The sequence below is a fragment of the Orcinus orca genome, chromosome 17 (genome assembly GCF_937001465.1).
Source record: "Orcinus orca chromosome 17, mOrcOrc1.1, whole genome shotgun sequence".
Taxonomy (NCBI): domain Eukaryota; kingdom Metazoa; phylum Chordata; class Mammalia; order Artiodactyla; family Delphinidae; genus Orcinus; species Orcinus orca.
In genome coordinates this window covers 62,973,127-63,001,078 of record NC_064575.1, presented here as the reverse complement: position 1 = coordinate 63,001,078, position 27,952 = coordinate 62,973,127, and the positions used below count along the sequence as shown (strand labels likewise).

Below are 27,952 nucleotides of genomic sequence, written 5' to 3'. Positions count from 1 at the left end.
TACCATTTTAACTAATACTTATTACAATATTACATTTAAAAGTCTATAAACATAAATTAGACCTAAAGGAAGTAGGATATCTTCAACTGAACAAACTCAGTGGAAGAATGGTGGGTATGTAAGCAATTCTTTCCACAAATAGGTGAAAATGCTGTGACATGGATCAGTAGTTTGCAGACTGATTTATTGAGAACAGCAGGTGGCTAACGACCAAACTTATAAGATGGTGTCCCTGAACAACATGCTTGTTTTCTAGGTCAGGGTTTTGATTTTCAAAGGAAACCAAGTGTATAAATAGTGAGTCCGACATGGATTGAGTTGCACTTTCATCACCAAATTAAATCTGACAATGCAGAAAACAAAACATGTGTTAAATGTAGAGCATGGTATTTTTAGTATAAAATGTAACATGTATTTTAAATCAGTAGAATTTTCAAATGAATATCCATGAAGTGAAGATATGCTTTAACTAAATAACTTATAGTGTCACAGCAATGACAATATCAGTTGGATAAAAAGTGTGATGGAAGAAGGCAGAATATTCTATCCTTATTGTACAAATTCAAAGGATTTTAGAAAATCTGAATTCTAATCTCAGTTTATCACTGTAGGGTATATAGCTTTGTTTTCATTTGTCTTTTTCTAGTTAGACTTATGTAAACAGTCAAAATTATTATTCAAATTATTTCTTACTTATAAGTTGGCCTTTAACAATATGACAATCAGAAGCCACTAAATCTGTAATAAAGTATACCTCCTTTCATACATATGTATGTAAACCACCTCCAAAAGCAGAAAATACTTTTGTGTAGCTTCAGATGAATTCAGTGAATACAACTTTGTAAAACAAATTCACAGACCATAGGTTTGGGAATTAGTGTGAATATGTATATATGTTTCTTGAAGAAATATCATAGAGCTATAGGAATCAAATATCAAAAATACATGGGGAACTAAACCAGCTGTTAAAAATTAAAAGAACTTTATGAGAAAAGTCCATTTGAAATGTGTGAACAGTTAATTCCATCTATTTCTTTCCCATCAGTTACAAAATACAGGAAAATATGTTTGTTTTTTTGTCTCAGCCTCATATTTCCTTTCCTCCTGTAACTCCACGTCATGTTCCTAGGACTTAACTCGCAAACTCACAAATTTGCTCTGCATTGTGATTCAAACAGTTATCGTGGATGAATTTAGTATCCATGTGGATGATGGTCCCTCTAACACTCCAGTACAGTCTGTTTGACACTAAAGTTCATCCTGTACATAAAGCTGATGCAGAAACCTCTGAAGTAAGGAAGGTTTTTCAGGGATACCTTCCAAAGCACAAGAATAGTGAGCATGGGACTCTACACATTAGAGAGCAGGGAAATATGAGACCATAAAGGAACTGAGGAGAAGCTGACAGAGAGTTAAAAAGAAATAACAGTTATGGCCTTATGGAAGAGAAGAGAAGGAGATGTTTTCCAGGGGGCCAACTGCACATTTTCTGCATTATCATTTGGTACAACCTCCTTTTCTTCCATTTCCATTTTTTTTAAAACAAATATAATGATGTTTCTTTATAATATGTAGTACTTCTTTGAAATACGTGAATACCATAGCTTAAAATCAAAGATTTTAAATAGGCACAAATAGGTGGGAGAAGTATCACAATTTTTTGTATGGTTTAATTGTATTTTGTCACGAATTAAGTAAGCTCAGGTTTATGGTATTCTGTTCCAAGGACCTGCAGCCCTCAGAGTCCCACATAAACCTTGGCAAGAAAACAAGGCCCTGTAGTCTTTAGAACCAACTGCTAGGTTAATTACCCTTAATTAACTTGTATATCTTACTAAAAGCAAAAAAGTATTACACTAAACTCTATCTTATGCTGAGTCCCTAGCTGCTTCCGAGAAATGGATTCTGCTTTCCTCTGCAGTTCAAGTAGAAATTTCCTGTTTCTGTTTCCAACTCAAATGTTGCCAGTAGAAACCTGGAAGCAAAGGTGATAGCCCATGTCTAAATCCCTGTCTCTCTTTCTTCTTTGTTCTCTGTAAATCAGACTTTTTAAAAAATAACTGGTGTTTCCAAAGTGATTCATGGTTCTAAAACTCAAGTTAGCAAGTAATACCTTCATCTTCCATATAGCTACAGTCTCAGGTTCTTTTAAACGTTTCAGCCAATAGCCACTTCTAGAATTTAGTAAGCGACAAAGGAATTTCAAATACAATTTTAAGTAGTAGTTTTCTTTTAGTGAATCAGTAGTTAGCAAAAATATCAGCAGGGAAAATTTTATCTAATTTATATGTAAGCATTTATTGTCCTGAAACAAAGGCAATATCTAAAAAGTAGGAGGGGAAATGGGTAGACTGGAGACTGTGGAAGTAGGATGCAATAATTGAAGGACAGCTGTTATCAGGGCACTATGATTAGACAGTTACATATGAAGGCCAAATCAGAAATAAATTTTTCCATTTTCCAAGTGCTATATTTATGTCTCAAAACATAAATCTAATAGACTTTGTTTCATGCAGTGATGGGAATGTAAATTTTGGCTTATATAATCTGACAGAATAAAATCATCTAATCTGCTTTGAGTTGCCTAGAGAGATGGGCCTTTGTGCTTTTATTGTTAATTTCTAAACTGTTTAGATGTTTAACCGTTGTGAATGTCTCTGGGGATCATGAGTAGACTCTGTGCTACAAAACATTAATGTTGCCCTGTGTAATTTCTTGAATAAATTTGCTAATTTCCAGGTGATTATAACCCTGCTTACCTTTCACTATGCTAGCTATAATGTAATTTGTTAGTTATTAATCTGGAATACTTACAAATCATTTATTGAAGTTTATATTATCTCCAATATGCTTTTCTTAAACTTTGAGTGTGTAGAATTTTTTTGTAGGTGGTATTGAATTTTTAAATTAAAAACCCACCATAGAGCAAAAGTATAATTTTGCCTCATTCAGCATTTTCAAATAAGTGAAGCCATGAGAAGATACTGGATTACAGGTATCAGTAGGGAAGCTGCTTCTTTAGATTTATAAAATAATTTTAATTAAAGTAGAAAGAGTACTTAAGGGAATATTTGACTATAAAATTATAATATAAATATTTCCATGTTTATTTTTTATTCACCTCAGCATCTTTAAGCGTATCATTTTAGTAGTGCATGTTTTGTTTTGTTTTGTTTTTTTGTGGTACGCGGGCCTCCCACTGCTGTGGCCTCTCCCGTTGCGGAGCACAGGCTCCATACGCGCAGGCTCAGCGGCCGTGGCTCACGGGCCCAGCCGCTCCGCGGCATGTGGGATCTTCCCGGACCGGGGCACAAACCCATGTCCCCTGAATCGGCAGGCGGACTCTCAACCACTGTGCCACCAGGGAAGCCCAGTAGTGCATGTTTTTAACATAGGGATTGGAATGGAAACAGATGAATTGACATATTCCAGATCATATATCAGTATTAGACAAACTGAACTTAAGGGATTTATTTCCAATATTTCTGTTATCCTGGATTAGAGGTTAAGTTTTTTCCTTGTTGGTTTGAAAGAAAAAAACTGATGAAAATTTTAATATGTTACACAAAATGTTTTACAAACATAATTGAATTTTATTTAAAGTGTATCTATTTCATTAAATTTTTAAGTGGAAATATTTAAAGCTCAGGCGATATTCTAATGGAACACAGAATACCTGATGTTCTAAACTGGCTAATATTCAGAGGAAAGTAGTTTACTAATTAAAAATAACAATAAAAACAAAATTAGATCATGATTTTCAAGTTTTCCTGATAAAAAGTCATGAAATTTATTTAAAAGAAGGTTGTGTACCCAATAATGTGAATTTTCAATGGAATTTTAATATTTTAATTATTTCCATATCAATAAAAATATTCATTTACCAAGAACAATGAGTTCAATTTAAAGAAATCCCTATCAACTCATTAAAATAATCCCCTTAACAGGTAAACATGGCTGAGATTTTTCTTTAGTGATTCCATAATAGGAAAATCAAAATGTTTGAATATGTGTTGACAAAATGCATATTACTATTTAGTTCATTACTTCAGCTATCAAACAAAATGAGCAGTTTTATTAAAAAAAAAAAAGTTTCACATCCTAGATACTCAGCCTTGGAGTACTTAATTCTGTTCACTCCTCTGCATCTAAGAGTAGTAGTTTTGAAGTAGTTATTATATAGGTATGTAGGAGGATACAATTTTAAAAAACTTTCTATTTTAGTTATGAAATATTGGATTCTTGGTTGTCATACGTATTTTTTTTCATCTTTATTAACATTACTTATAACTGAAAATTCTCTTATGGCTATTTCTAATGAAATTATTTATTGATAACTTCTTTGTGTCTTTTCTAATTTATGATTTGAGTAATAGTACATGATAATTATATGGCCAAAATTATAGTTCCATTAATATTTATGAATTATTATAGATCCATGTTCTGGTAACTTTTAGATTATAGAGAATCTTACTTTGTTGTCACAGAATGCCTGATGGACGTACATATTTTTGACTGAAACAGAAGACCTAAATTTTCTTTTTAAATTATAAATTGATGTTAAAGTTTCTATTCAATTGAATTTTAAGAAATTCATTTAAATTGGATTCTATACTACTCTGCAGTTCTAAGATAGATTGGTGATCAAGATAGACAAGGTCTCTGCTTGCATGGATCTGATACTCTAAAGGAAGGGCTTCTAAAATTACTAAATTAGTAAATAAAAGAACCAGCTCAAAAACTGAAAAAAATGTGAATATTAAGGTAGCATCATGTGCTAGAGTGGGGAGGGCCTGATATGGATCAACCTAGTACAGTCACATGAGGAATAAACTCTTGATTGAATAATGAAAGATGAGGTTAGGTAACCAGAGGACCATCTGGAGAAATGGCATTCAAAACTTAGCAAATGTTAAGTGCAAAGGCCCTGTGGTGGCAAAGAATTTCCCATGTTTAAGGAAAAAGAAATGTCAGTGTGGCTAGAACGTACTAAAGGTAAAGTTGCTTCGTGTGAGATGAGCGAGGAGGGTGGAAAAGGACCGGAATTTCCAGGCTTTCTGAGGCCTGGGTAAAGAGTCCAAATTTAATTCAAGTTTAATGAAAAGTTAAGCATGGCAGTAATAAGTAGGTTGGAAAAAGAACAGTTTGGCTACTGGATAAAGAGCAGTTTGTAGGAATGCTCAGTAGAATCAAAAGAAGACCCTACTGCAGGGTCTATGTGAGACCATGGGGACCTGGCTATTATGATAAAAGCAGCAGTAAAAATAATGAACAAATTTAAGATGGATTTTAGAGGCAGAAGAAGATTTGCAAATGGATTGGGCTTCTGGGAGTGAGGAGAATAGAGAATTAAAAGATGACACTTAAATGTTTGAGCAACTCATGTGTGTTGGTGCCATTTGACGAATATTGAAGCATATTCGAGTATTGAACAATAGAGGAAAAACATACTTGTGAAGGGGACATCAAAAATTCTGATTTAGACTTTAAGTTTGAGACACCTATTTGAAACCCAAGTGGGGATATTGAGTAGAAAATTTGGATATATTAGGTAGCATTGAAAAACAAGCAGCACAGCAAAGTGGCCGAGCCAAGCAGTGGAGAGTTGTACGCTACCATGTGTCTGGCAGGCAGAACGCCTGGCAGCCAAACCTCATTCCCGTGAGAGTCGGAGAAGAGTCGCAGCTGTCAGGATGAGTCCTGGAAGCTGGTCTAGTTCTACGCTGCCTCCGTGGCTCACGGTGTGAAGAAGAAGAAAGAAAAACAGGCTCAAGGTAGAGCCACTAGCCCCCAGGACAGCAAACCAAGACTTAATTGCAGTTTCATCCTGTCTCAAGAACAGAATTTCTGGAATTGCTTATCAGCACTAGAGAGATTCTTTTCCATTATAGGTTATTAAAAGATATTGAATGTAGTTCCCTGTGCTATACACCGTGTGGCTGACAGGGTCTTGGTGCTCTGGCCGGGTGTCAGGCCTGAGCCTCTGAGGTGGGAGAGCCGAGTGCAGGATATTGTTCCACCAGAGAGCTCCCTGCTCCTCATAATATCAAATGGCGAAAGCCCTCTCAGCGACCTCCATCTCAATGCTAACACCCAGCTCCACTCAACGAGCAGAAGTTTTAATTTAATAATATCCAACCTGTCAACCCTAAATACTTAATATACCTGAATAGTAGTTTATGCATACAAATGCATAAACACACATCCCTAAAATGTCAAAGAAAATGTGGTTATAATGAATCCATCTGCAACCTATTTCAACAGAATTAGAAATGAAAAAGGAGAGGTAACAACTGACACCGAAGAAATACAAAGGATCATGAGAGATTACTACAAGAAACTATATGCCAATAAAATGGACAACCTGGAAGAAATGGACAAGTTCTTAGAAAAACACAACCTTCCAAGACTGAACCAGGAAGAAATGGAAAGTATGAATAGACTAATCACAAGTACTGAAATTGAAACTGTTATTAAAAAACTCCCAACAAACAGAAGTCTAGGACCAGATGGCTTCACAGGCAAATTCTATCATTTAGAGAATAGCTAACACCTGTCCTTCTCAAACTCTTCCAAAATATAGCAGAGGGAGGAACACTCCCAAACTCATTCTGTGAGGCCACCAAGTACCCTGATACCAAAATCAAAGATGTCACAAAAACAGAAAACTACAGGCCTTATCACTGATGAACATAGATGCAAAAATCCTCAACAAAGTGATAGCAAACAGAATCCAACAGCACATTAAAAGGATCAGATACCATGATCAAGTGGGTTTTATCCCAGGATTGCAAAGATTCCTCAATATACGCAAATCAGTCAATGTGATACACCATATTAACAAACTGAACAATAAAAAACATATGATAATCTCAATAGATGCAGAAAAAGCTTTTGACAAAATTCAACACCTGTTTATGATAAAAACCCTGCAGAAAGTAGGCATAGAGGGAACTTACATCAACATAATAAAGGCCATATATGACAGACCCACAGCCAACATCATTCTCAATGGTGAAAAACTGAAACCATTTCCACTAAGATCAGGAACAAGACAAGGTTGCCCACTCTCACCACTATTTTTCAACATAGTTTTGGAAGTTGTAGCCACAGCAATCAAAGAAGAAAAAGAAATAAAAGGAATCCAAATCAGTAAAGAAGTAAAGCTGTCACTGTTTGCAGATGACATGATACTACATGTAGAGAATCCTAAAGATGCTACCAGAAAACTACTAGAGCTAATCAATGAATTTGGTAAAGTAGCAGGATACAGAATTAATGCACAGAAATCTCTTGCATTCCTATACACTAATGATGAAAAATCTGAAAGAGAAATTAAGGAAACATTCTCATTTACCATTGCAGCAAAAAGAATAAAATACCTAGAAATAAACTTACCTAAGGATACAAAAGACCTATATGCAGAAAACTATAAGACACTGATAAAAGAAATTAAAGATGATACAAACAGATGGAGAGATATACCATGTTCTTGGATTAGAAGAATCAACATTGTGAAAATGACTATACTACCCAAAGGAATCTATAGATTCAATGCAATCCCTATCAAGCTACCAATGGCATTTTTCACAGAACTAGAACAAAAAATTTCACAATTTGTATAGTAACACAAAACACCCCGAATAGCCAAAGGAATCTTGAGAAAGCAAAACGGAGCTGGAGGAATCAGGCTCCCAGACTTCAAACTATACTACAAATCTACAGTAATCAAGACAGTATGGTACTGCCACAAAAACAGAAATATAGATCAATGGAACAGGATAGCAAACCCATAGATAAACCCATGCACATATGGTCATCTTAGATTTGATAAAGGAGGCAATAATATACAATGGAGAATAGAGAGCTTCTTCAAAAAGTGGTGCTGGGAAAACTGGACAGCTACATGTAAAAGAATGAAATTAGAACACTCCCTAACACCATACACAAAAGTAAACTCAAAATGGTTTAAAGACCTAAATGTAAGGCCAGGCACTCTAAAACTCTTAAGAGGAAAGCATAGGCAGAATACTCTATGACAGGAGTCAGGCAGGTGATTATTTGAAAAGTCATGGGTTTAGGTTTGACTGTCTATAGGTACTAAAGATGAGGTAAAACAGATCATTAGATTTGACTGATCTTAGGGAACTGGACAGATTGAAAAATAGATGTTAGAGCCACCAAAGATGACACCTGTTGTTGCACATGCTAATTTTGAGAAAGTTGAGAACCAAAGTCAACAGATGACAGTAATGAGTACCTGTCAAGAGAGTTATAAACCAAAGGTGTAAGTTCATAGTAGTTCTAGGGACTTTTGAAAAAAATGGTAAAGACCTCTGGTTCTCTCAGGATTCTTACACTTGATTTTTTAAAAAATCTTGTAAGGGTTATGATCATATTCTCTAAGGTACTATCTGTAAAAGAAAATGTTGCATTATTTTTAAATATCAATTTATTATTTAGTTACTATTTCTGTGGAAAATGATGTAAATAAAAATAAATTTAGCAAAGATTAATTATGGCCAGTTACACTGTATTATTTTCAGTATTCTATATTGAATATGCAGTGAAATTTTATATCATTGTTAATTTACAATGTTCATTCAAATTTATTAATTACACAAAAGCCATGTCTTAAACTCCTTTTGGGTACAAATAACTGTTGTAGTATACAGATTTATGACATTTATCATTATGATTATTTTCATTGATTTAATTCTCCTAAAATCCAGTATAGTAATTTGTGACATATAATCATGAGTATGGCTATTTCGAGTGTAAAATAGAGAAGGTAATAGACCAATTGAAACCTCATTTCTAGACATTCTTTATCAGGTTACTCTTTTTTTTTTTTTGGTACATCATTTGCCGCCTTCTGAAATTATCTCACTCATTTGTTTATATTACCTTCTTTATTTGTAAGACCACAGATCTTGTATGTGTTGTTTACAATTATATTTCCAACCCTTAGCATCAGTGTTTGTCATATAGTAAGTGCTCAATTAATAATTGTTGAGTATACTTAATCTTTTCAGTACTAAGGGGTGATTCTCACTGGCTTTATACTAGAATGAATCCATATTGCCTACCTTCAAATGACCATAGTAATGTCATATAGGATTAACAGGGATTTATATTTACGAAATATCTCCTTTAGTATTTAAGAAATTAATTATCTCAATTAATTAGTTTAATGGAATCTTTCTAGTTGGCACATCTTAGTCCTCCATTTCTCATACCTCCTGATAACATGTGAAATGTGTTGCAGATATATGTAACTTCATTTACTAGATTGCTCCATAAGCCACAAAGTCATACTGTGTAAATCATGTTTAAATAGTGAGCAATACTAAGTTACCACAGTCAGGAAGGTCCGTGTGATTCCCTTATAACCAGTGAAGCTATTTTCATTCTTTGGTGGCAAATGAGTCTTTGGTGCACTTGCTTTCTATTTCTAGTTCACTGTCTTGGCTTATCTACAGTTATGCTTCATGAGAATAAGCAGTGAGGCTGTCAGGAATAGCCTCTTAGTTCCACCTCTGTTAAATTGCCATTTTTGCTCCACCTAATGTACATTGTGTTTCCTAGCTGCTGCTTCTGTAACATCTTCAGTACTATCTTTCTCAATTCCTGAAGGTGAATTCAGGTTAAAAACTGTAGTTCCATAGTAGCTATTACTTGCTTTTACGACACTTTCTTACTCAAATTATCTTTGATGTTCCTGAGAAAGATGGAAAGTTTATCCTTTTCATTGTCTGTTTCATCTTCTTTCCTCTCACACTTTTCGTGATGTCCTTGTTGTGTTGCTTCTCATCTGTTGGATTTTTTAAGGAGCATTCTCCAAACTCTGTTCTTTAGTCTTTCACAACCATTCATGTATTATACTCTCATTACATTTAGAAATGTGTGCAGCCTGTCAGAAATAATTTAAACTTTTCCTAATGGATGTTTATGCTTCTTGAATCGGGGAATTGAAGAGAATCAAATTGTAAATCAAAATCTGGCATAAAACATGCTACTGTACTGCAAATATAATTGTACCAAATCCAAGTTTTGTTTTTTTTTTTCATTGAATTGCTGTCTGAACCAAACCAACCAACAAGCAAACAAAAGTAAAGATAACCTGGATACTGCATTTTCTGAAAGTAATGAAGTAAATTTTTAAAACTTGAGTTTTAAAATTATACAGGTATGTTATATGTCTGTCTTTACTCAATTCAGATATGAAAAAAACAGCCGGCTTGACTAGTAAACAGTCACCCCTATGAAGAAAGGAAATAAGGCATTGATGGGGAAAAATTAAAGAAAATTCATTCCAAAGCTGGTGGAGAAATGAGAACTATATGGAATAGAACCCAACTTGTTCATGTTAGAATCCAAAAAAATTGGATTACACAGTAATGTTGCCAAGCCCATTCTATTCATTCATGGGCACAATGATAAAATAAATGTGAATTCATATTTTTATGCTGTGGCAGGTGGTCATCTACTAAAAGTGATGGCTAGCTCCCAAATATCCTAGGAAAAGTGAGTTTTAGGAAATAAAGGAGGAGAATGTAGGATAAAGGGTTTTTGCATCACTGTGTCTACACCTGCTGATTACATGTGCAAGGATGGATATTCCAATCTCCCCTACCTGTCCCCTAGAATGAATGACTGCCAAGCACTGAGAGAAGAAATCACCTCCCCCAACACACACACGCGCGCGCGCACACACACACACACACACACACACACACCAGCTGTCTAGTTTGCCTTCCTATGAAGAAAAGTGTAAGCTTTGAAGAACGGGAAAGATATGTCATATACTGGTTATTAGGAAACCTTATTCTAAAACTGTCTTTCATGATGTAATAGTCTTTTGAGAGTATTTTACCTTGGCTTTATAACATACACCTAGTATTGAAATTGTTAGGTATGTAGGGGTGGTATTCCTTTGTTGAATTAAATCAGCAAAACTACTTTGCTGGAAATCTTCAAAAGATTAGAGAGCAAGAGAGTTATTTCATCTATTAATTGTGACCAGTATCTGGGGCATAGTTTAAAATTTTTGCTTTAAGGAGATTATGTAGTGCTACCTTTGTGACTAGATATGTGGTGACTATATATCCAAAGTACAGTCTGTTTTCTATCTATCGGTTGGAGCAGACCTCCAGAGCCTTATAGAAGTATGCATTATAATGAGAGCTAATCATTAAATGTACAATATTGTGAAATTACATTAAAATAGTGCTTGTTCTATGAATTGAAATTGTGAAATCTTCCATTGAATGTGAAATGCTGAAAATATGTTAAATGGAAAAAGTATATCAATTGCTTTAAAGTCTTTCTGTTTTGTAACTATACTGTATTGATACATACATGTGTTATGCTGTGACCAGCACTGTCAGCTCAGCAGCCATTATGTTCATTATTGTCTATTTTTGGAGAATCAAAATTATATGCAGTTTACAGTTGATTTTACTAATATATGCAAGCTGATTGGAATAGCTTATTTTGGAATTACACTAGTCTATGATTGACTTCTCTATGCATAAAATAACTATTTCACTTGTGCTTAAAAAGTTAGCAAGGCAAAAAGTCATGAATATTGTATACAAGTAGACATTTTGGGGGGTCCCAGTTCAGTGAAAATGTTTACTACTTAAAAGCTTTTAAAATTGTTTTTGTTGTCTTCTGTAATTCAGGTTATCTGGAATGAATATACCACCACCAATTATCAGCAACAAAAACTGGCTCAGACTGCATTTTGTTACAGACAGCAATCACCGATACCGTGGATTTAGTGCTCCATATCAAGGTATATTTAATGAATACCTCTGCCTCTTTTGATGTGTAAAATGATTTTGGTATACACAACTGCATTCTATCATAGAGGCAAAATATCTTTGGCATTACCCCATGGTAATTTGAATAAGCAAAAATGGTCATTTTCTTGCTGAGGCAATATTGTGATCATAACTAAATTACAGTATAAAAGTTAGTTGAGTTTTGTAGTACACTGTCCAGAATAAAGAATATTGTTAACTTCTAAAAGGTAATGTGTAACAGGTGTAATATTTACCTTTAATAAAGTGCTTCAGTAGTTGAACATACTACCTAAATATGTACCACAAAACACTGCAGAAAACTGCAGTTGTAAATAGGCTCTTCATCAGTTGAAATCTATTTCCATATACAGTGTTTTTGCAAATGTTACTTTCATTAACTTCGTTAGTATTATTATCTACAGGTATAAGTTTTGAATAAGTGAGATATAGTATTTGATATATTAACTTGAAAAAACTCTTTGTTTAGAATTTGATTATTATGAAGATGGAGTATTAATAAAAATGTAGGTTCTACAATGTTTAGTAATATTATGTGGGTTTGGTGCACTTATTCTCAGACTACTTGTGTTAATAATTCATTTCATTCTTAGCAGTATATTAGCTACTGTTCAGAGAATAGTGAATATTGCCACAGTTAAATATTTCCATTTATGTTTTATTTTAGTGCTTTCCTTTTTAATAATCTTCAGCTGAAGCACTTTGTAAATTGAATATGATGACTTTAGGCAGCTTATAGTTAATACCTAAAATAGTATTAGACTACATATTGTTTTCTGGAATACAAATTTCGACAATTTATACTTTGGAGACCAGTAACCTTTCTACAGATGCCCTATCAATACGTTTCTCACAGTAATAGCAACAGATTAATGTGATTGTATTTGTAATATTGTATTGGGTATCACTGTAATAAAAATTCCTAAGATTGTAACTTAAAAGTGAAGACTTTAGACAAAGTCCACTGTAGAAAAACCTATAATTTCTATTTGTAAAGTAGTTAATTCGAATGGAAACATGAATGCAAATTTGCTTTTAAAGCTATGCATTGTATTAACATCTCTCATGATAGAATATATTGTCTATCATACCTGTTATCATCATAAAACATTATATTTTAAAAGTAAAATGTTTATAAAGAAACTTATTTTCCTTTATTTTATTAAAAATAACTGTTTGGGCATAGTAACTCGAATCTTATCAGTTTCAACCAGTGTCACTTTTAAATTTGCAATTATATTTTACTGAGTTTCCATTTAAATTTCTAAAATTTTTGTGTAGTTCAGAAATAGGAATTTTTATTGAAAATAATTAGCTGTTGTAGAGCCTCTTTATCTCTGGGTTCACCCCTTTCCTTGTGGAGTTTTCCACTCACATAATTTTATGGCTCTGATTCCCTCTTCAATGAATTAAGGCAGATGGCATGGCAGAAATTCAAAAGACTATCATCTTTGACTCATGAGGTGATCCTTTCTGTTTGATTCATGGAATCTTTCAGTAAGATGTCTTCTACTCTTTATCTTAATAGAAATAAAGTAGCACTTATTTTATATTTAAATGTACAGCCTGGAGAGAAAAAAACAAACATAGATCTCTTATCTTAAAAAATAAAAGGGTATTTTGTTTGTTTTATGCAGTATGGTTTCATGAAACTGGTATCTTTAGATAGGTTGTTTTGCATTATAAGACAGTAGTACAAAGCTGCTAGTAGATTTGTGTGCTTAGTTATCATTTTCAGTATTCTACTCACTAATCTTAAATTGACTTTTATAGTATTTTCAAGATGCAGTTTGATTTTCCTGCATTGCCTGTCTGGTTTTAGCACTGAAGAATAACATATCAATGAATTTACTGTAGTAAAATAGAAAGGAAGTGTTTTATGGGGTATGAATTATTTCTATTTTCAGCAGGAAAAGGAGCTCAAAAGAGGATAATTTTTGGTGTAATCTGTATCTTCACACTGTAGAGGGAATAAAGTGGCCTGAGAAAGTGTAAGCTATAATTTTATAATAAAATCAAGGAAAAGTTTTAATATATAAAAACACACCTTTGCACTGTATCCTTTCAAAACTTGCCGGATTCAGGCTTGATTTCTCTAATTGCATTATCTCCAAATAATATTTTACCTAAACATAAGCTCAGTTGGAAAAGCAGTTCTTGAAACTATAAGCAAAGAAATTTGATTAACAAAAACTCTACTAGGCTAACTTAAATAGCTATAAAATTCATAATTCTGACATGCTGAATACATGCCCTGGCATGAACTGATAATCCTGCTTTTTAGATTGTTCCATGCTACCATATAATTTCAGTGGTGTCTAAATTATAACTAATTCAAGATAGAAAATTTTGTGGAATATACTATTCAAAAGTCACAGCCAAGTCTCCATGTAGCACAGCTTCCTAATAACTCAAATACTTATTGAGTACTCAGTAATTATTATTGATTTATCTAGTTTTTTGAGTTCATTTTTAATGTTCTGATTTTCCAAAGATTGATGACTTTCCCCATAGCATTTCTGTTTAATTTGTATTCTTTATAAAATACCGTGAAAATTAACTGAAAACTCCTAAGGATTCCTAAATACCATTAGCTATTTTTTATAGCTTGTCCCTTAATTGATCCTTAGTTGATGGAGTAGGCACATAGACACAGCAACATGCTTTCCCCCATAGGACCTCCTTTCAGTTGTGTTATAGGCTGGCTTATTTTTTTAGATATAATAACTTAAATCGGGTTAAGTAGAGGTTGAGGATAACACATTAACAAATATAGTATGTTCTGACTCAAAAGTACTGAGAAAAATCATGATTTAAATGAAATGACTTTGATACAGAATATGTTTTCCCTCCCCCAGATCCCACATTGAAAATATTCATATGTATCTAAAATAAATAAAGCAGCTCCTGACCCCACCAAGTTTATTTATACTGGAAATCTCTTCTTTTAAAACTCTATTCTTATCTCTTCTATGCTTTAAAATTTTTCCTTTAAAATTTTTCAGTTCTCCCCCAAAGAAAATCACTTCAATGTCATTTTACTATATTAGTCTTTGATTTTAAATAAGATTCCTACATTCAAGTTCCATTAAGTCTCTTCTAATGAGAACTTGAATAGTGCTACTTCACACATAAATAGTATAACTTTTCATTAATTGTGGTATTTGGAAGTTCTCTATTTATTGAAATCCCTATATTATTGTCACTTGATCTTTATTATAAACCTAAAATCTATTATTTTCCATTTACATGAATAATTGATCAAGTTTTCTTAATTTCTAAATTGGAAGGAGATTTTCAGATGATAACTGTCCAATAGAGAAAATTTTACCTTTAGATCATGTTTATTAAAAAGTATTATTTTTATCCATAAAGATCAGTTATTCAAGTGTGAAAATTATTACATTTTTCATTTTAAGTTATTCAGAATATCATACATTTTTAATGTGCAAAGATACTACAGCTGTAGTTATTTATAAAATTGTTTTTGACATGTAAGTTTAGGAATTACAGCATTTAATTGATTCCAAATATCTAAGTATATGAATATTCCTATATTATAGATTAAGCCTTCTAAATCCTTATAGATTTTATCACATTTTGATTTTTCTCTTATCTTTCATAATTTTGTTGATATGATTCTTATTCAGGTTAACAGTTTAGAGACAGTTTCAATTTAACAAAGGTATGTCAATAGCAATACAGTGTATTTTCAATTTATGTAGAAAAATATTTCATATAGGGTCTAAAAGAGATTATCATTTTGGGATCAGCTGTGCCTCTTTTTGGTAAGAAAAACATTTAATGGGCAAAACTTTCAAATCGTATTGAAAATTCACTGTCATAAACCCCAGTTACACAGAGGCCCTTGCTTGACATTTTAGACGCACATAATTTAAGTGGGAAATAGCTTCAGACTAGTTACTCTGTTTTTTACAGTTGGAAATGTTTTGACATAAACGTGTGTGCACTGTTACTGAACAAAAATAAATAAGATTATCAGGGATGCAACGTGATATAGTGGGAAAGAATAGGATTTGGAGGTCAGAAGATGAGCATTGAACTGCGAAGTTACTAACTGCTGTCTAAGTTGTCTTGAGCCTTGGTTTCCCAAAGAGTAAAAATAGTCACAGTGGCTAGACATGTTATTGTTGTGCAAATCAAAAGGCATTAAGATTTCTTAGAGTAAAATTCAGACATGCAGTCAGTAAAGATGCTGTTTTATGAAAGAGACAATCAACCATATGCAATGAGTGAGAAACACACTGTCTAACAGTGAGGTACAAATAGTTAAAAAATTGTGACCAAACATAAAATTTAAGTCCAGGAATCACAATTAAAAGGAAAATGTGGGCTTCCCTGGTGGCGCAGTGGTTGAGAGTCCGCATGCCGACGCAGGGGACACGGGTTCGTGCCCCGGTCCGGGAATATCCCACATGCCGCGGGGCGGCTGGGCCCGTGAGCCATGGCCGCTGAGCCTGCGCGTCCGGAGCCTGTGCTCCGCAACGGGAGAGGCCACAACAGTGAGAGGCCCGCATACCACAAAAAAAAAAAAAAAGGAAAATGTTAGGTTTTGTATTTCTCACTGTCACAAATGAGGGTGTCCATATTTCTCCAGGAAAAAAGCACTTATCCTTAGAACCGAAATTTAAAATAGGATTTTTGTTAAAACTGTAACTGAGAAACAGTTTCCTCTGTATAGCAGAATTTTAAAAATCACAAATAAAATCCAAGTTTAAAAATAGAGCACAGCATCAAAGCAATCTGTTTAATTACAATTTTTTCTAATTTTGTTTAGACACCATTTTGTTTCTTATTGTACCTCATATTTACATTGTTTAAAAAAAGGGAGGGAATCATATTTCACTATCTAATCATGAAATCTCTCCTGTAATTTTATAACTATCAATGTGAGTCATGTTTATGATTTCACAGTTCTAGGTGGGAGTGTGATATAATAAGAGAAGATCAAACTTTTTGGTTTGGACAGTTTAGGTATAGTTTACTTTCATGGGAATGTAGCACATGGCCCAATGGGCTATTTCTGATAAAGACAGTGGACACAGCTTTGTCAGCACAGTTTTAAGAAATATTCAGTGAATATATGCATATATATAATAGAAGGTATTATTATTTTTTAAATTAATTAATTAATTAATTATGGCTGCGTTGGGTCTTCGTTGCTGCGCACGGGCTTTCTCTAGTTGCAGCGAGCGGGCGCTACTCTTCGTTGTGGCATGCAGTCTTCTCATTGCAGTGGCTTCTCTTGTTGCAGAGCACAGGCTCTAGGCACATGGGCTCAGTAGTTGTGGGACACGGGCTCCAGAGCGCAGGCTCAGTATTTGTGGCGCACGGGCCTAGTTGCTCTGAGGTACGTGGGATCTTCCCGGACCAGGGATCGAACCTGTGTCCCCTGCATTGGCAGGATTATTCTTGACCACTGCACCACCAGGGAAGTCCCTATTATTTAAATTTTAATTGAGTACATTCTGGGGGAAAATTCATAAGCAAATTTGAATCCTTATCTCAAAATAATCCCCTTTTCATACATGGACAAACTGCAGTATTTTAAGCTTATAAAGTAAGCTAGTTATTTTCATTTACTGAGTTTTAAGAAGATAGGAGGTTGAGTTCTATTGGCCTGTAGTGTTTGAAAATAATTCCTAACCTTGTACTTTATTTCCTTCTGATTTTAATAACAATATAACCTTTTTATCTTCAAGTATCCTTTAATGCTAAATAATTACTTTATCTTGAAATACTTAAACATTTTTGTGGGATTAAAAAAAAATAACTTCTTTTACTTCTGTCTTTATAAATCTATCTGGTCTATGAGATTCATCAACTTAACTAGTATAATGTCTACACAACCGATAGAGATAATTAAAAGAAGATATTTAGTAATCAAAATGGTCTAAGAGTAACCATTGGTCTGTCTAAAACAACCATTAAAAACTCCCTGATATTTTTAGTTTTTTAAGGAACCTCCATACTATTCTCCATAGTGGCTGTATCAATTTACATTCCCACCAACTGTGCAAGAGGATTCCCTTTTCTCCACACCCTCTCCAGCATTTATTGTTTGCAGATTTTTTGATGATGGCCATTCTGACCGGTATGAAGTGATAGACTCTGTCATACAGAGTGAAGTAAGTCAGGAAGAAAAACAAATACCATATGCTAACACATATATATGGAATCTAAAAAAATATGGTTCTGATGAACCTAGGGGCAGGGCAGGAATAAAGATGCAGATGTAGAGAATAGACTTGAGGACATGGGGTGGGGGAAGGGTAAGCTGGGACGAAGTGAGAGAGTAGCATGGACATATATACACTACCAAATGTAAAATAGATAGCTAGTGGGAAGCAGCTGCGTGGCACAGGGAGATCACCTCGGTGCTTTGTGACCACCTAGAGGGGTGGGATAGGGAGGGTGGGAGGGAGACACAAGAGGGAGGAGATATGAGGATATATGTATATGTATAGCCGGTTCACTTTGTTATACAGCAGAAACTAACACAACATTGTAAAGCAATTATACTCCAATAAAGATGTTAAAAAAATGAATAAATAATAGGGTAGCTACCAGGAAAAAAAAAAAAACTCTTTGATAGCATTTTCTTGTGTGATGTAAATGTATATTTCATAGTTGTGCCAATATAAAAGTTAAGGCCTTTTATCATATTAGTTGATAATGATGTTAGAATTAAATTCTTCCATAGCTAACTATATTTATATTTTCATTCCAATCCTTAAAATTTATTTTCCAGTCTTATATATCTCCCAGCCCAAAATTTTGTTCGTAAATTGTGGATATGTTTAACAGTAACTGGGTAGTTATCATTTCATTTCAAATGAAATTTGAAGTATGTAAAGAAATAGTCACATAAATCAACATATTAAATAGTGGATTGAGATTCTATTATAAAAATTTCATTATTTTCTGAGGAATTGAATCAGTCTCCATAACCTTGATACTTGAGGGACTCTGACTTATAGTCAAAAAGGAAAATATTATAGATTGTTACTTAAAAAAAGGTCTATAATGCTTACATTTGCTAAGTGTTCTTTCTTAATGTGTTTAATTAATATATATAAACTCATTGCTATATCTTAAAAAGTGAAAGGCAAATTATATTAACCTTATTTTAAAATCTCATGGAATTTGTGAAAATCAAGAAATATGTTAGTAAAATAAACGTGATTTAGATTACTTTCTTCAAATACAGCAACTACTATTAACAGGAGATAATTGATCAAATACCCAGTTTTAATATAGATCATTTAAAACATCTAGTAGGTTTAAAATGTAGTACTTGATGAATATAAAACTGAAAAAAATTATTTTTGTTTATTATTTTAATTTGGATCACACATGCCTACTGGTGATGGAATAAACTTAAAATTTGACAGTCTCTTCTGGGATAAAAGTCTCTTTTGTGTTAACTTAGCTTCCTTGGGGCAAACGTTCAAACTTTCAGGGCTTAGGTCACCTCCTTCCTTTTTAAAGAAAGCATCTAGTTATAAGTGATATTCTATGAGGCCTAATAGTAATGGGGTGAAACCTACTAGTTATATGTAAACCCTTGTTCTCATTCATGAAAATTAGCTGGTTTCAGTGGAGACACCATTTCTTGGTACCTGAGAATCCTGTAGACATCACTGCTGGTGTCCACAAGGCAACTTATAGTTTGCAGTTTTAGCATCGTCAGTGGTGCACCGTTCTGACTCGACTCCATGATACTTTTTGCTGGGTCTTCCATTCACTCTTTAGCTAGAACTCTTTAAACCACATATTCTACAATAAATTTTATTTTTCTCTTACCATCATAGCCCCATGGCAGGTTCCTGGCTCTCTGTTAACTCACTCATATGTGTCTGCCACCCAAAACCCATCCTTCAACAAAATGCAAAACTACCATCTTGGACATATATTATTCTTGATGCTCTACTGAATGTGGGTATGTATTTAAGGTGCTTACATTTTTCCATAAATCAATGCTGTAAGACTTCAGAATTAATTCCTTTAGCAAATGGGGTTTAACAAATCTATATAAACGTTTGTACTATCCCTCACTAACCTAAAACCTCCATGAGAGTTTTTATATGAAGGTGCAGCTTAGACTTCTCGTTACTATCAGATGGTGGGAGAACTTTTCTCTTGTCATGTCCTGAGTTTTCACTAATCATGGCTTTTTGTAAAGCTCTATTAACTTAGTCTTCCAGGCTTGCCTTTTGATCTGAAAAAGGAACTGTTTGAAATTTATATTCCATAATCTCTCTCAATATAGCATGACTCTCAAGATTAATATCTGGGTTGGACTTTAAAAAATGTAATTTTCAGTCAAGGTTGTACAAGAACTCTCCCAAATTAGAGGAATCCAAGGTAATCAAAGAATAAGGGAAGTCCACAGAATCAAGATTAATAGTAACAAGAAAAACAAATGTTTAAGATGTTCAAAACATCCTACCTTTTATTAAGTGAGAAACTGATATCCTCAAGGAAATATACATATTATGTTTCCTACATAAGCCTAAAATCTATTCTGTATTGATTTAATAATGTTCAACATTATTGAACATTTACAGCTGCAATTATTTTTTTAAATACATTGTCTACAATATTTACTGTCTTCATTATCCCAACTAACTTTGGGTTAGCACTTTCCTTTCAGTTAATGTGATTTCTGTCCAATACTTTAAATTACTATAATGTAATGAATTAATGAATAATACTTTTTTAGTCTCTACTTGTATGAATTTCTTGTATTTTCAAGTATACAAAAAATGAACATAAAGTATTACAAAAAATTGCCATTGTTTTATTAGTTTTTTCTTTTTTTGCCATTCTTTTATGGTGGTACCTCATGGTGATTCAATACTATTCCATTTAGCATTCATTTGTATATGAATATATATGATAGGGTTTTACTCACAATAAGGAGTCTTAAATGTTCACATTTACTATCTCTAGTGAGGGCAGTTTTGTTACATCACCTAAAGAACAGCACATAACAAAAAATAATTGATGAATTAGTGTTTAATAAACAAAATTCACTGTCTTATAATTCTGTTGAGATGACAAATATATTGAACAAGTAATTTTATTTTTAGTAATGATTCAATAATTGCTCAAAATGACCTCCAAAGGGCTTCAATCAAGCACAGCAGGTACAAGTAGTCAAAAACACTGTATGTGATTGATTCCTCCATATTGATATGAAAATGGAGTTTGAGACAATAAGCCTATAGACTTTAATTATTACATTTATTTCATAGGCAGTTTTACCATGCCATTTGAAAATGACATCATGAAATTAAAATCCCTAGACTCTTGAATTCAAATTCAAAGATACCCAGAAATAGCTAAAGGCAATTTAGGAAAAGTTTGTTTAAATGACAAAGATATTATTAACCTAGGATTTTCCTGAAGTTTAGAGTTGTATGGTAATAGTTATGCGGAGGTCAATTTTTTTTTTAACATCTTTATTGGAGTATAATTGCTTTACAATGGTTTGTTAGTTTCTGCTGTATGACAAAGCAGATCAGCCAATTTTGTGGCCCAAAATGCTTTGGAAGCACTGGGTTAAACAAATTTAAACTGAATTATTTTATTTAAGCAGATAAGCCCTTTTATCATATTTTGGAACTATGACTCCTCAGGATACATTTTGGGAAATGATCCTATAAGTTATGATAGAAAGGATTGACTTTATCTGTCAATAAATTTACCATTACTTAGCCTGTTCTTTTCTTCAGTTATTTAATTAACTTGTTATAAATAAGGCAGGCCAATTGCTAATGTTGTTTAATTAAACTAAAATGATTTTTTTAAATTAAAGCTCCCATTAGAGATGTATTATAGCACATTTATTTATTTGTTTATTTACCTATCCATCCGATTTTGTTCAACAGAAATATTACTGAGCACTTACTCTGTACCAGACACTGCACTAGGCTCTGATATTACACAATCCCTGAATTAAGAGAGTTTTTTGTCTAGTATGTAAATGATGAGTGAATATTCCACTAAGAGAAAAATAATTTCTGAAGTATTATAATTAAGAAAATGTGAGTGCATGTGGGGAGTGAAGGAGAATGCATGGTCCAGGAAAGCTTTCAGACTTGTGTCTCAAGGATGCAGAGTAGTTTTCCATTAGAATGGACATGTGATAACTATGTGATATAAAACTGTGTTAGTCCACTATGGCTCTACAGATAATTAAAATATTGAAATAGTATTGATTGGTAAATAGCCACTCCCACTAGGCCCAGAGTACCTGCACTGCCTTCCTGACTCCTGAACTGCCGTATCTCCTTCAGGACCCCCTCGATTGTCTTATAATACAGCAAATGGCTAATTGCTGGCATAGCTGGGCACCTTCTGGATACTTCTGTGTTCAACATTCACAATTCAGTTTCTAGTCCCTACCAGCTGTTACTCAGTATTCTCAGTATCACCCCAGACCTTCTGGTTTATGACAAATTCAAAGTGACCAGCAAGTAGCAAAAATTATTACTATTACTATTGGATGCCTTTTAAAATGTATTGTTCAATTAAAAGAATAGCACACATCTGTGTAAATTAAAATGTATGGACGATATAAATATTCTACCTACTGTATAAAAGCTGGAAAGCAGATTCTGAATTGTTTTATGGTTTTATAATTTGCACCTCTCAAAAAACAGTGACTGTATCTTTTTATCTCTGCATCCCAGAGTTTACCATATTATAGATGCCCAGTATATGCTGAAAGAATGATTGACTGTTGTACATCCAGATGTACGTGTCACAAATTACAAAATATTTGCATATGCATTATTTTATGTAATCCTCAAAATATCTATCTATTGCATTATCTCTGTTTTATCAAGCAAGAAACAAAGACTCTAGGACAAGTTTGCAGACATGTCTTGCACAAGGACACCCAGGCAAGGTGGCAGTGGGAGCTGTGCACCTCTGGCTAAGCCCTTTGCCTAATGCTGCATCACCCAGGGAAAGGGGCTTATTTGTCTGATTCATTCCGACATCCTATTTGAGCTAGCTGCAGCCCTGTCAAAATAGTGTTAAACCCAATGTCATACTAGGAATTAGCAGAACCAGGTCTCAACCCTTAGAGCTTTCTGCTTCTAAGGCCTGTGCTTATTCCGCTATGAACTCCAGTCTTAGTTATACTCAAATTTGCAAATTCACAGAATGGATTTTTTACTTTTAGAAAAGGCTAAAATTCATTGAGAATCAAATTCAGTGAATAAAGTAAATGAATTTGTGAAAATAGACTGTCCTTGACTATAAGTGACATGTTCATAAAACAATGTCAGTTAATAAATTAGTTAACATATGTAAAGCACTTTGAATAGTACCTGACAGATAGTAAGCATTATATAAAATGTTAGCTATTATTACTAATAGCAGCAGTAACAGGAGAAGCATTATCATCTTTATTGTTTGACTAAAAATGACTTAGAAGGCAATTTCAAGTGTATTATGAGTAATAGGAATATTATGTGAAATAAAAATATCCCAACCTTTCATGGTAATTAGTTGGAGGCTCATTTATTTCATTACATAATATAAGTGGTTGGTTGTTAATTAAAAAAAATCCATTAATACAATTTCAATACAGTAGATATTATAATGAAAATTACTCAGAGTAAAAATATATCAGATATTTAACAAACATCTTATGAATTAAACATGTTAAATATCAGCAGAGTATATTCCTTGTTACTATATGTGTATGGGGTGAAACAGACAAAATAGTCTGCTGTTACAGGCTTATTTATCCTTTTATTAGATCAGGTACTACTGATTGTTATTAGAAAATCCGAGAAGAAATCTGTAGCTATAAAACAGCTTAAGATGAAAGAAGTATAATAACCCTTATTAGGAAAGGCAATGAGTTCATAATACCCAGTATACTTTTGTTGGAAAAGGTCAAATTAAAACATTATACTATTGGTCTAACAAGGAAACAACCATTTTGCATTGTTATATGCTCTCTTCCCACAAAAAAATACAAGTACCGTTTAGAGTTTCTATAACTAACATGAGCCTCCAGACTTTGCAGTCATGTACTTCTGTCAAACCTCCAAGCAAATATTTATTTTTCTAGCTTATCAGTATAACAAAAATCCAGTAAACTCTTTTCTGAAGCAGATGTTCAAATAAGAAATGACAGTAAAAACTATGATTCCCAGGGCTATATTTTCCTTCACACAAGTATTGTTCTGGAAAGAGCACTAGACTGGAAGTTGGTAAATCTGGGTACAGACCCATCTCTGTGAACTTGAATGGATTCCTTAACATCTCAGGACCCTGAGGCCATTAGATAATGGAACAATAAACTTCTTTCTAGTTCTAAAATTTTTGGCTTAATTTACTGTTCCCAATGCCAGTAACTCATAAAACTTGCTACAATGATAGCTTAGCTCCACAGTGTTATATATACATACACACACACACACACATATACATATATATATATATAATTTTACATTTTCTTGTAGCCACATAAAAAAGTAAAACAGACGAAGTTAATTTTAATTATTTTTAACTAATATGTCCAAAATGTTAACATTTCAACATTAATCAACATAAAAATGATAATTGAAAAACAGAATGCAAAATATGTCATTAAGTCTCTGAAATCTAAATGCATATTTTACACTCACAGCACAACTCATACTGATTGTTAAGTTTTCATTGGGAAGAGTTGATTTTTTTATAGACCAGAAGAAACATTTACTTATACTTAAAATAATAAATACTTTGTTAGCAATTATGATTTACTTAGGCTTCAATATAATTCTTATTGTCTGAATTAAATATTCAGATAAACACATTTTAATGTTACATTAGTGTATGCTTCCAATACTTTGCCTACAATACTGTATCCTACACAATGCAACAGTTAATATGTAGTCTACCTATACAATAAAGTTGCATTTAATGGATGAAATATTTTGTGCTGCCTATTTCTAAATGTAAATTAAAATTAATTACAATGAAATACAAGTGAAAATTCAGTTCTTCAGTCTCACTAGCTACATTTCAAATGCTCAAAAGCCACAGGTGGCTAGTGGCTGCCATATTGGACTGTACAGCCTCCACAGTCTTCTTTTGGCAGCTATTAGTGTTCTGCAATTATAAAAAATGTAGGAAATCTGTTCAAAAATCACAGTAAATACAATGAGAGAACGTGATATAGTGTCATTTTTATCATTTTTCCTCAACTTTTTGTTGTTATTATCCACCAATATCTGCCTTATCTCAGAACTTTAGAGTCCATAATTAATTTTTAAAATTATGATCTCTCCCCGCCATATGAACTTTTAAATAAATCCATAAAATAAAAGCATTTAACAAAATTCCATCTTTTCCTATTTAGTACTTTTAGAAGCATTAATTTATTTGAAAACCAGTTTCTTTTTCTCTTTTTTCTCTTTTCTTTCTTTCTTTCTTTTTTTCTTCTTTTTTTGGTGCCCTTTAACGTATGTTCACTCTCTTAGACGTGTAGCACAGATTTGTCTTTTCCTACCACAAAGATATTGAGATTAACCTCATGTTTAAGAAATTGAATGAATATTCTGATTCAGTATGTTCTGATTCTCTACCATGGGCCTGATTTCATACATTCTGTTTGTTTCATTTTCCCTATAAAGATATTCATTGTTTCAGAAAGTGTGGTAACTGTATACAAAAAGCAAAGTGTCACAAATGCATATTAAGTTTTAAGAAGAGCCTCAAATTTCTTCTAGTTTTCATGGACAAAAGCTAATATATATGGACAAAAACTAATAAATAATTTCCGTTTTATAGAAGAAAGACACCCTCAACATACATCTCCTCCAGGATGAAAACCTAGTTAGGTCCTGTTGTCACATTATACCAGTGAAATAGGTCGCTAGAGCTGCTGTAGCAAGTTACCACAGACTAATTGGCTTAAACAACAGAAATGTATTTCTCACCATTCTAGAGGCTGTAAACCCAAGATTGAGGTGTCAGTAGGTTTGATATCTTCTGAGGCCATTCTCTTGGCTTAAAGATGGTCACCTCTTGCTGTGTCCTCACATGGCCTTTCATCTGTGCACGCCCATGACTTGTGTCTGTTTCTGTATGTCCAGATTTCCTCTTCTTATAAGAATATCAGTCATATTGGATTAAGGCCCACAATAAAGAACTAATTTTAACTTAACCAACTCTTTAAATAACTTATCTCTAAATACAGTAACATTTTGAGGCACTGGGGTTTAGGACTTCAACACATGAATTTTAAAGGAATATAATTTCGCCCATAAAACTAGAAACACAGTTTCAATTCTATAATTAGAAAACCAAGCCCCAGATATTACTCAAAACAGTAAGTGTGATTGAATGCCAAACTTTTTACCCTGTTTCCCATCCCAGGCTTGCTAGCTAGGTACCTGTGTAAAGAAAGGGAAATGTTGAGATTGGCTGTTCTGGTCTCTCCACCTTGCATTTTCCTTCTTCCAAACTCCTTCCTTGCTGCTGTTTTAGGTTTTTCTGAGATCAAACAGAGGTAGACTGGAGAAGAGGTAAAGGGACTGGCCTGGACCTAAGTCCTAAGCGGGCTACAGCCTCTCTCATCCTAATATTCAGGCTGACTCTGTCATGGGCAGTCGTGGGGCCATTTCAGTGATTTCAGGGGGCCTCTCTCTTCTGAAATTCCTTATCTCTGGGGGATTCATCAGTATTCTAAAGGGATACTTGCCCAACTTGGTCCCCAGCCATTGGATACCCTCAGTCTTCTTGTGCTAAGGTATTTTTTACCCTTCATGTGGCCTAATTGGACAGGTCCCCAGATGATGCCATTTTGAATCTGTAATCCTTGGTGAAACAGGAAACAAATTCTTGCTCTGAGAAACACAAAAAGATCAGGTTTATCTCAACACAGAAGCTTTCTCTTCTCTTTTACCCTCTAAGATTTCCTCAACAGATGTCAGTTTTAGCTTATTACTGTGTGAATTTGACTTTAGCTTTCTCAGAGATGAACAGACACCAGTCTTTTTTGTGTGCCAACTGCATGAAACAAATTTCATAACTGAGTGATCCCATTGAAGCCCAACTCACTAGACCAGCACTAGAAGGTACTTCTTCAGAAAGGCTCTAATCTAAATGGGCTCTCTTAAAGGAAACAATTTCATCAATTTCTTTCTCTCCTGTCTCCCTTTTACATCCTTGCGGGTCTGAAGAGTACATGAGTCACAAAACAGATAATCCTACAATTCCTTTGAAAATGATTCATATAAGAAGCTAAATCTATCATACATTCACTTAAATATCTCTATATCTGCTAAATCAATGCATTCATTGAAACTGAATCAGGAAGAGCCCCATTCTAACCTCCTAGTACACACTCCACACACACATACACATACATATATATGGAAATGTTTACACACTTCCTGAAATCAAACTTTTACCTTGTCAGACTGTTTAATAGCCAATGGAAACTATATTTATCTTTTTCAGTACTTTGTATCATTGATCTAAAGCAAATAGACTGCCAGATATTTCTCCAGCAAAGATGGGTCTATTTGAGATGAGCAGAGAATTGCAATTAGGGTTAGGGGTCTGCAGTCTTGGAGAACCATATGCAAGTCCCTACATGGCAAGGGAAGACCTCTTGTATAGGGAGGAAAAGAAGTTGGAGGAGATACAGTAAACAGTGTCCCTCCATGGCTTTTCATTGGCTGAGTCCTTTCCAGGAAAGAAGAGGAATCTTTCTTCTTCCTGCTGGGCTCTGCTATCTTGCAGGGCATGAGAGTGCCCTCTTCTCATCTCCCAACTGTTTCATTTTTTAAATTTTTTAATTTTTAAAATTTTTGACCACACTGCCGGCTTGTGGGATTTTAGTTCCCCAATCAGGGATTGAACCTGGGCCCTCAGCAGTGAAGACACGGAGTCCTAACCACTGGACCACTGGGGAATTCCCTCAACCCCTTTAATTGAAGTTTCTGTTTATTAATTTTTTTACAGTATACTATTTTTACATATGATTTGCATCTTCTTTTAGTTGTAAAAATTTTCTCTCCCAATAATCTATTTCTCACACTGCAGTTGAACTCCTATGATTTGTGTAGCTCATAAACTAAACA

General features: G+C 33.7%; 1 protein-coding gene across 1 annotated transcript in view; it reads left to right on the top strand.

Moving 5' to 3' along the window:
• CSMD3 (CUB and Sushi multiple domains 3) overlaps window positions 1-27,952 on the top strand; it is a 1,064,314-nt gene that overhangs the window by 339,428 nt on the left and 696,934 nt on the right. The window contains exon 6 of the mRNA XM_004265377.3: window positions 11,688-11,800. Within this exon, the coding sequence (XP_004265425.1) occupies window positions 11,688-11,800 (113 nt within the window). The remainder of the gene's footprint in view (window positions 1-11,687; window positions 11,801-27,952) is intronic.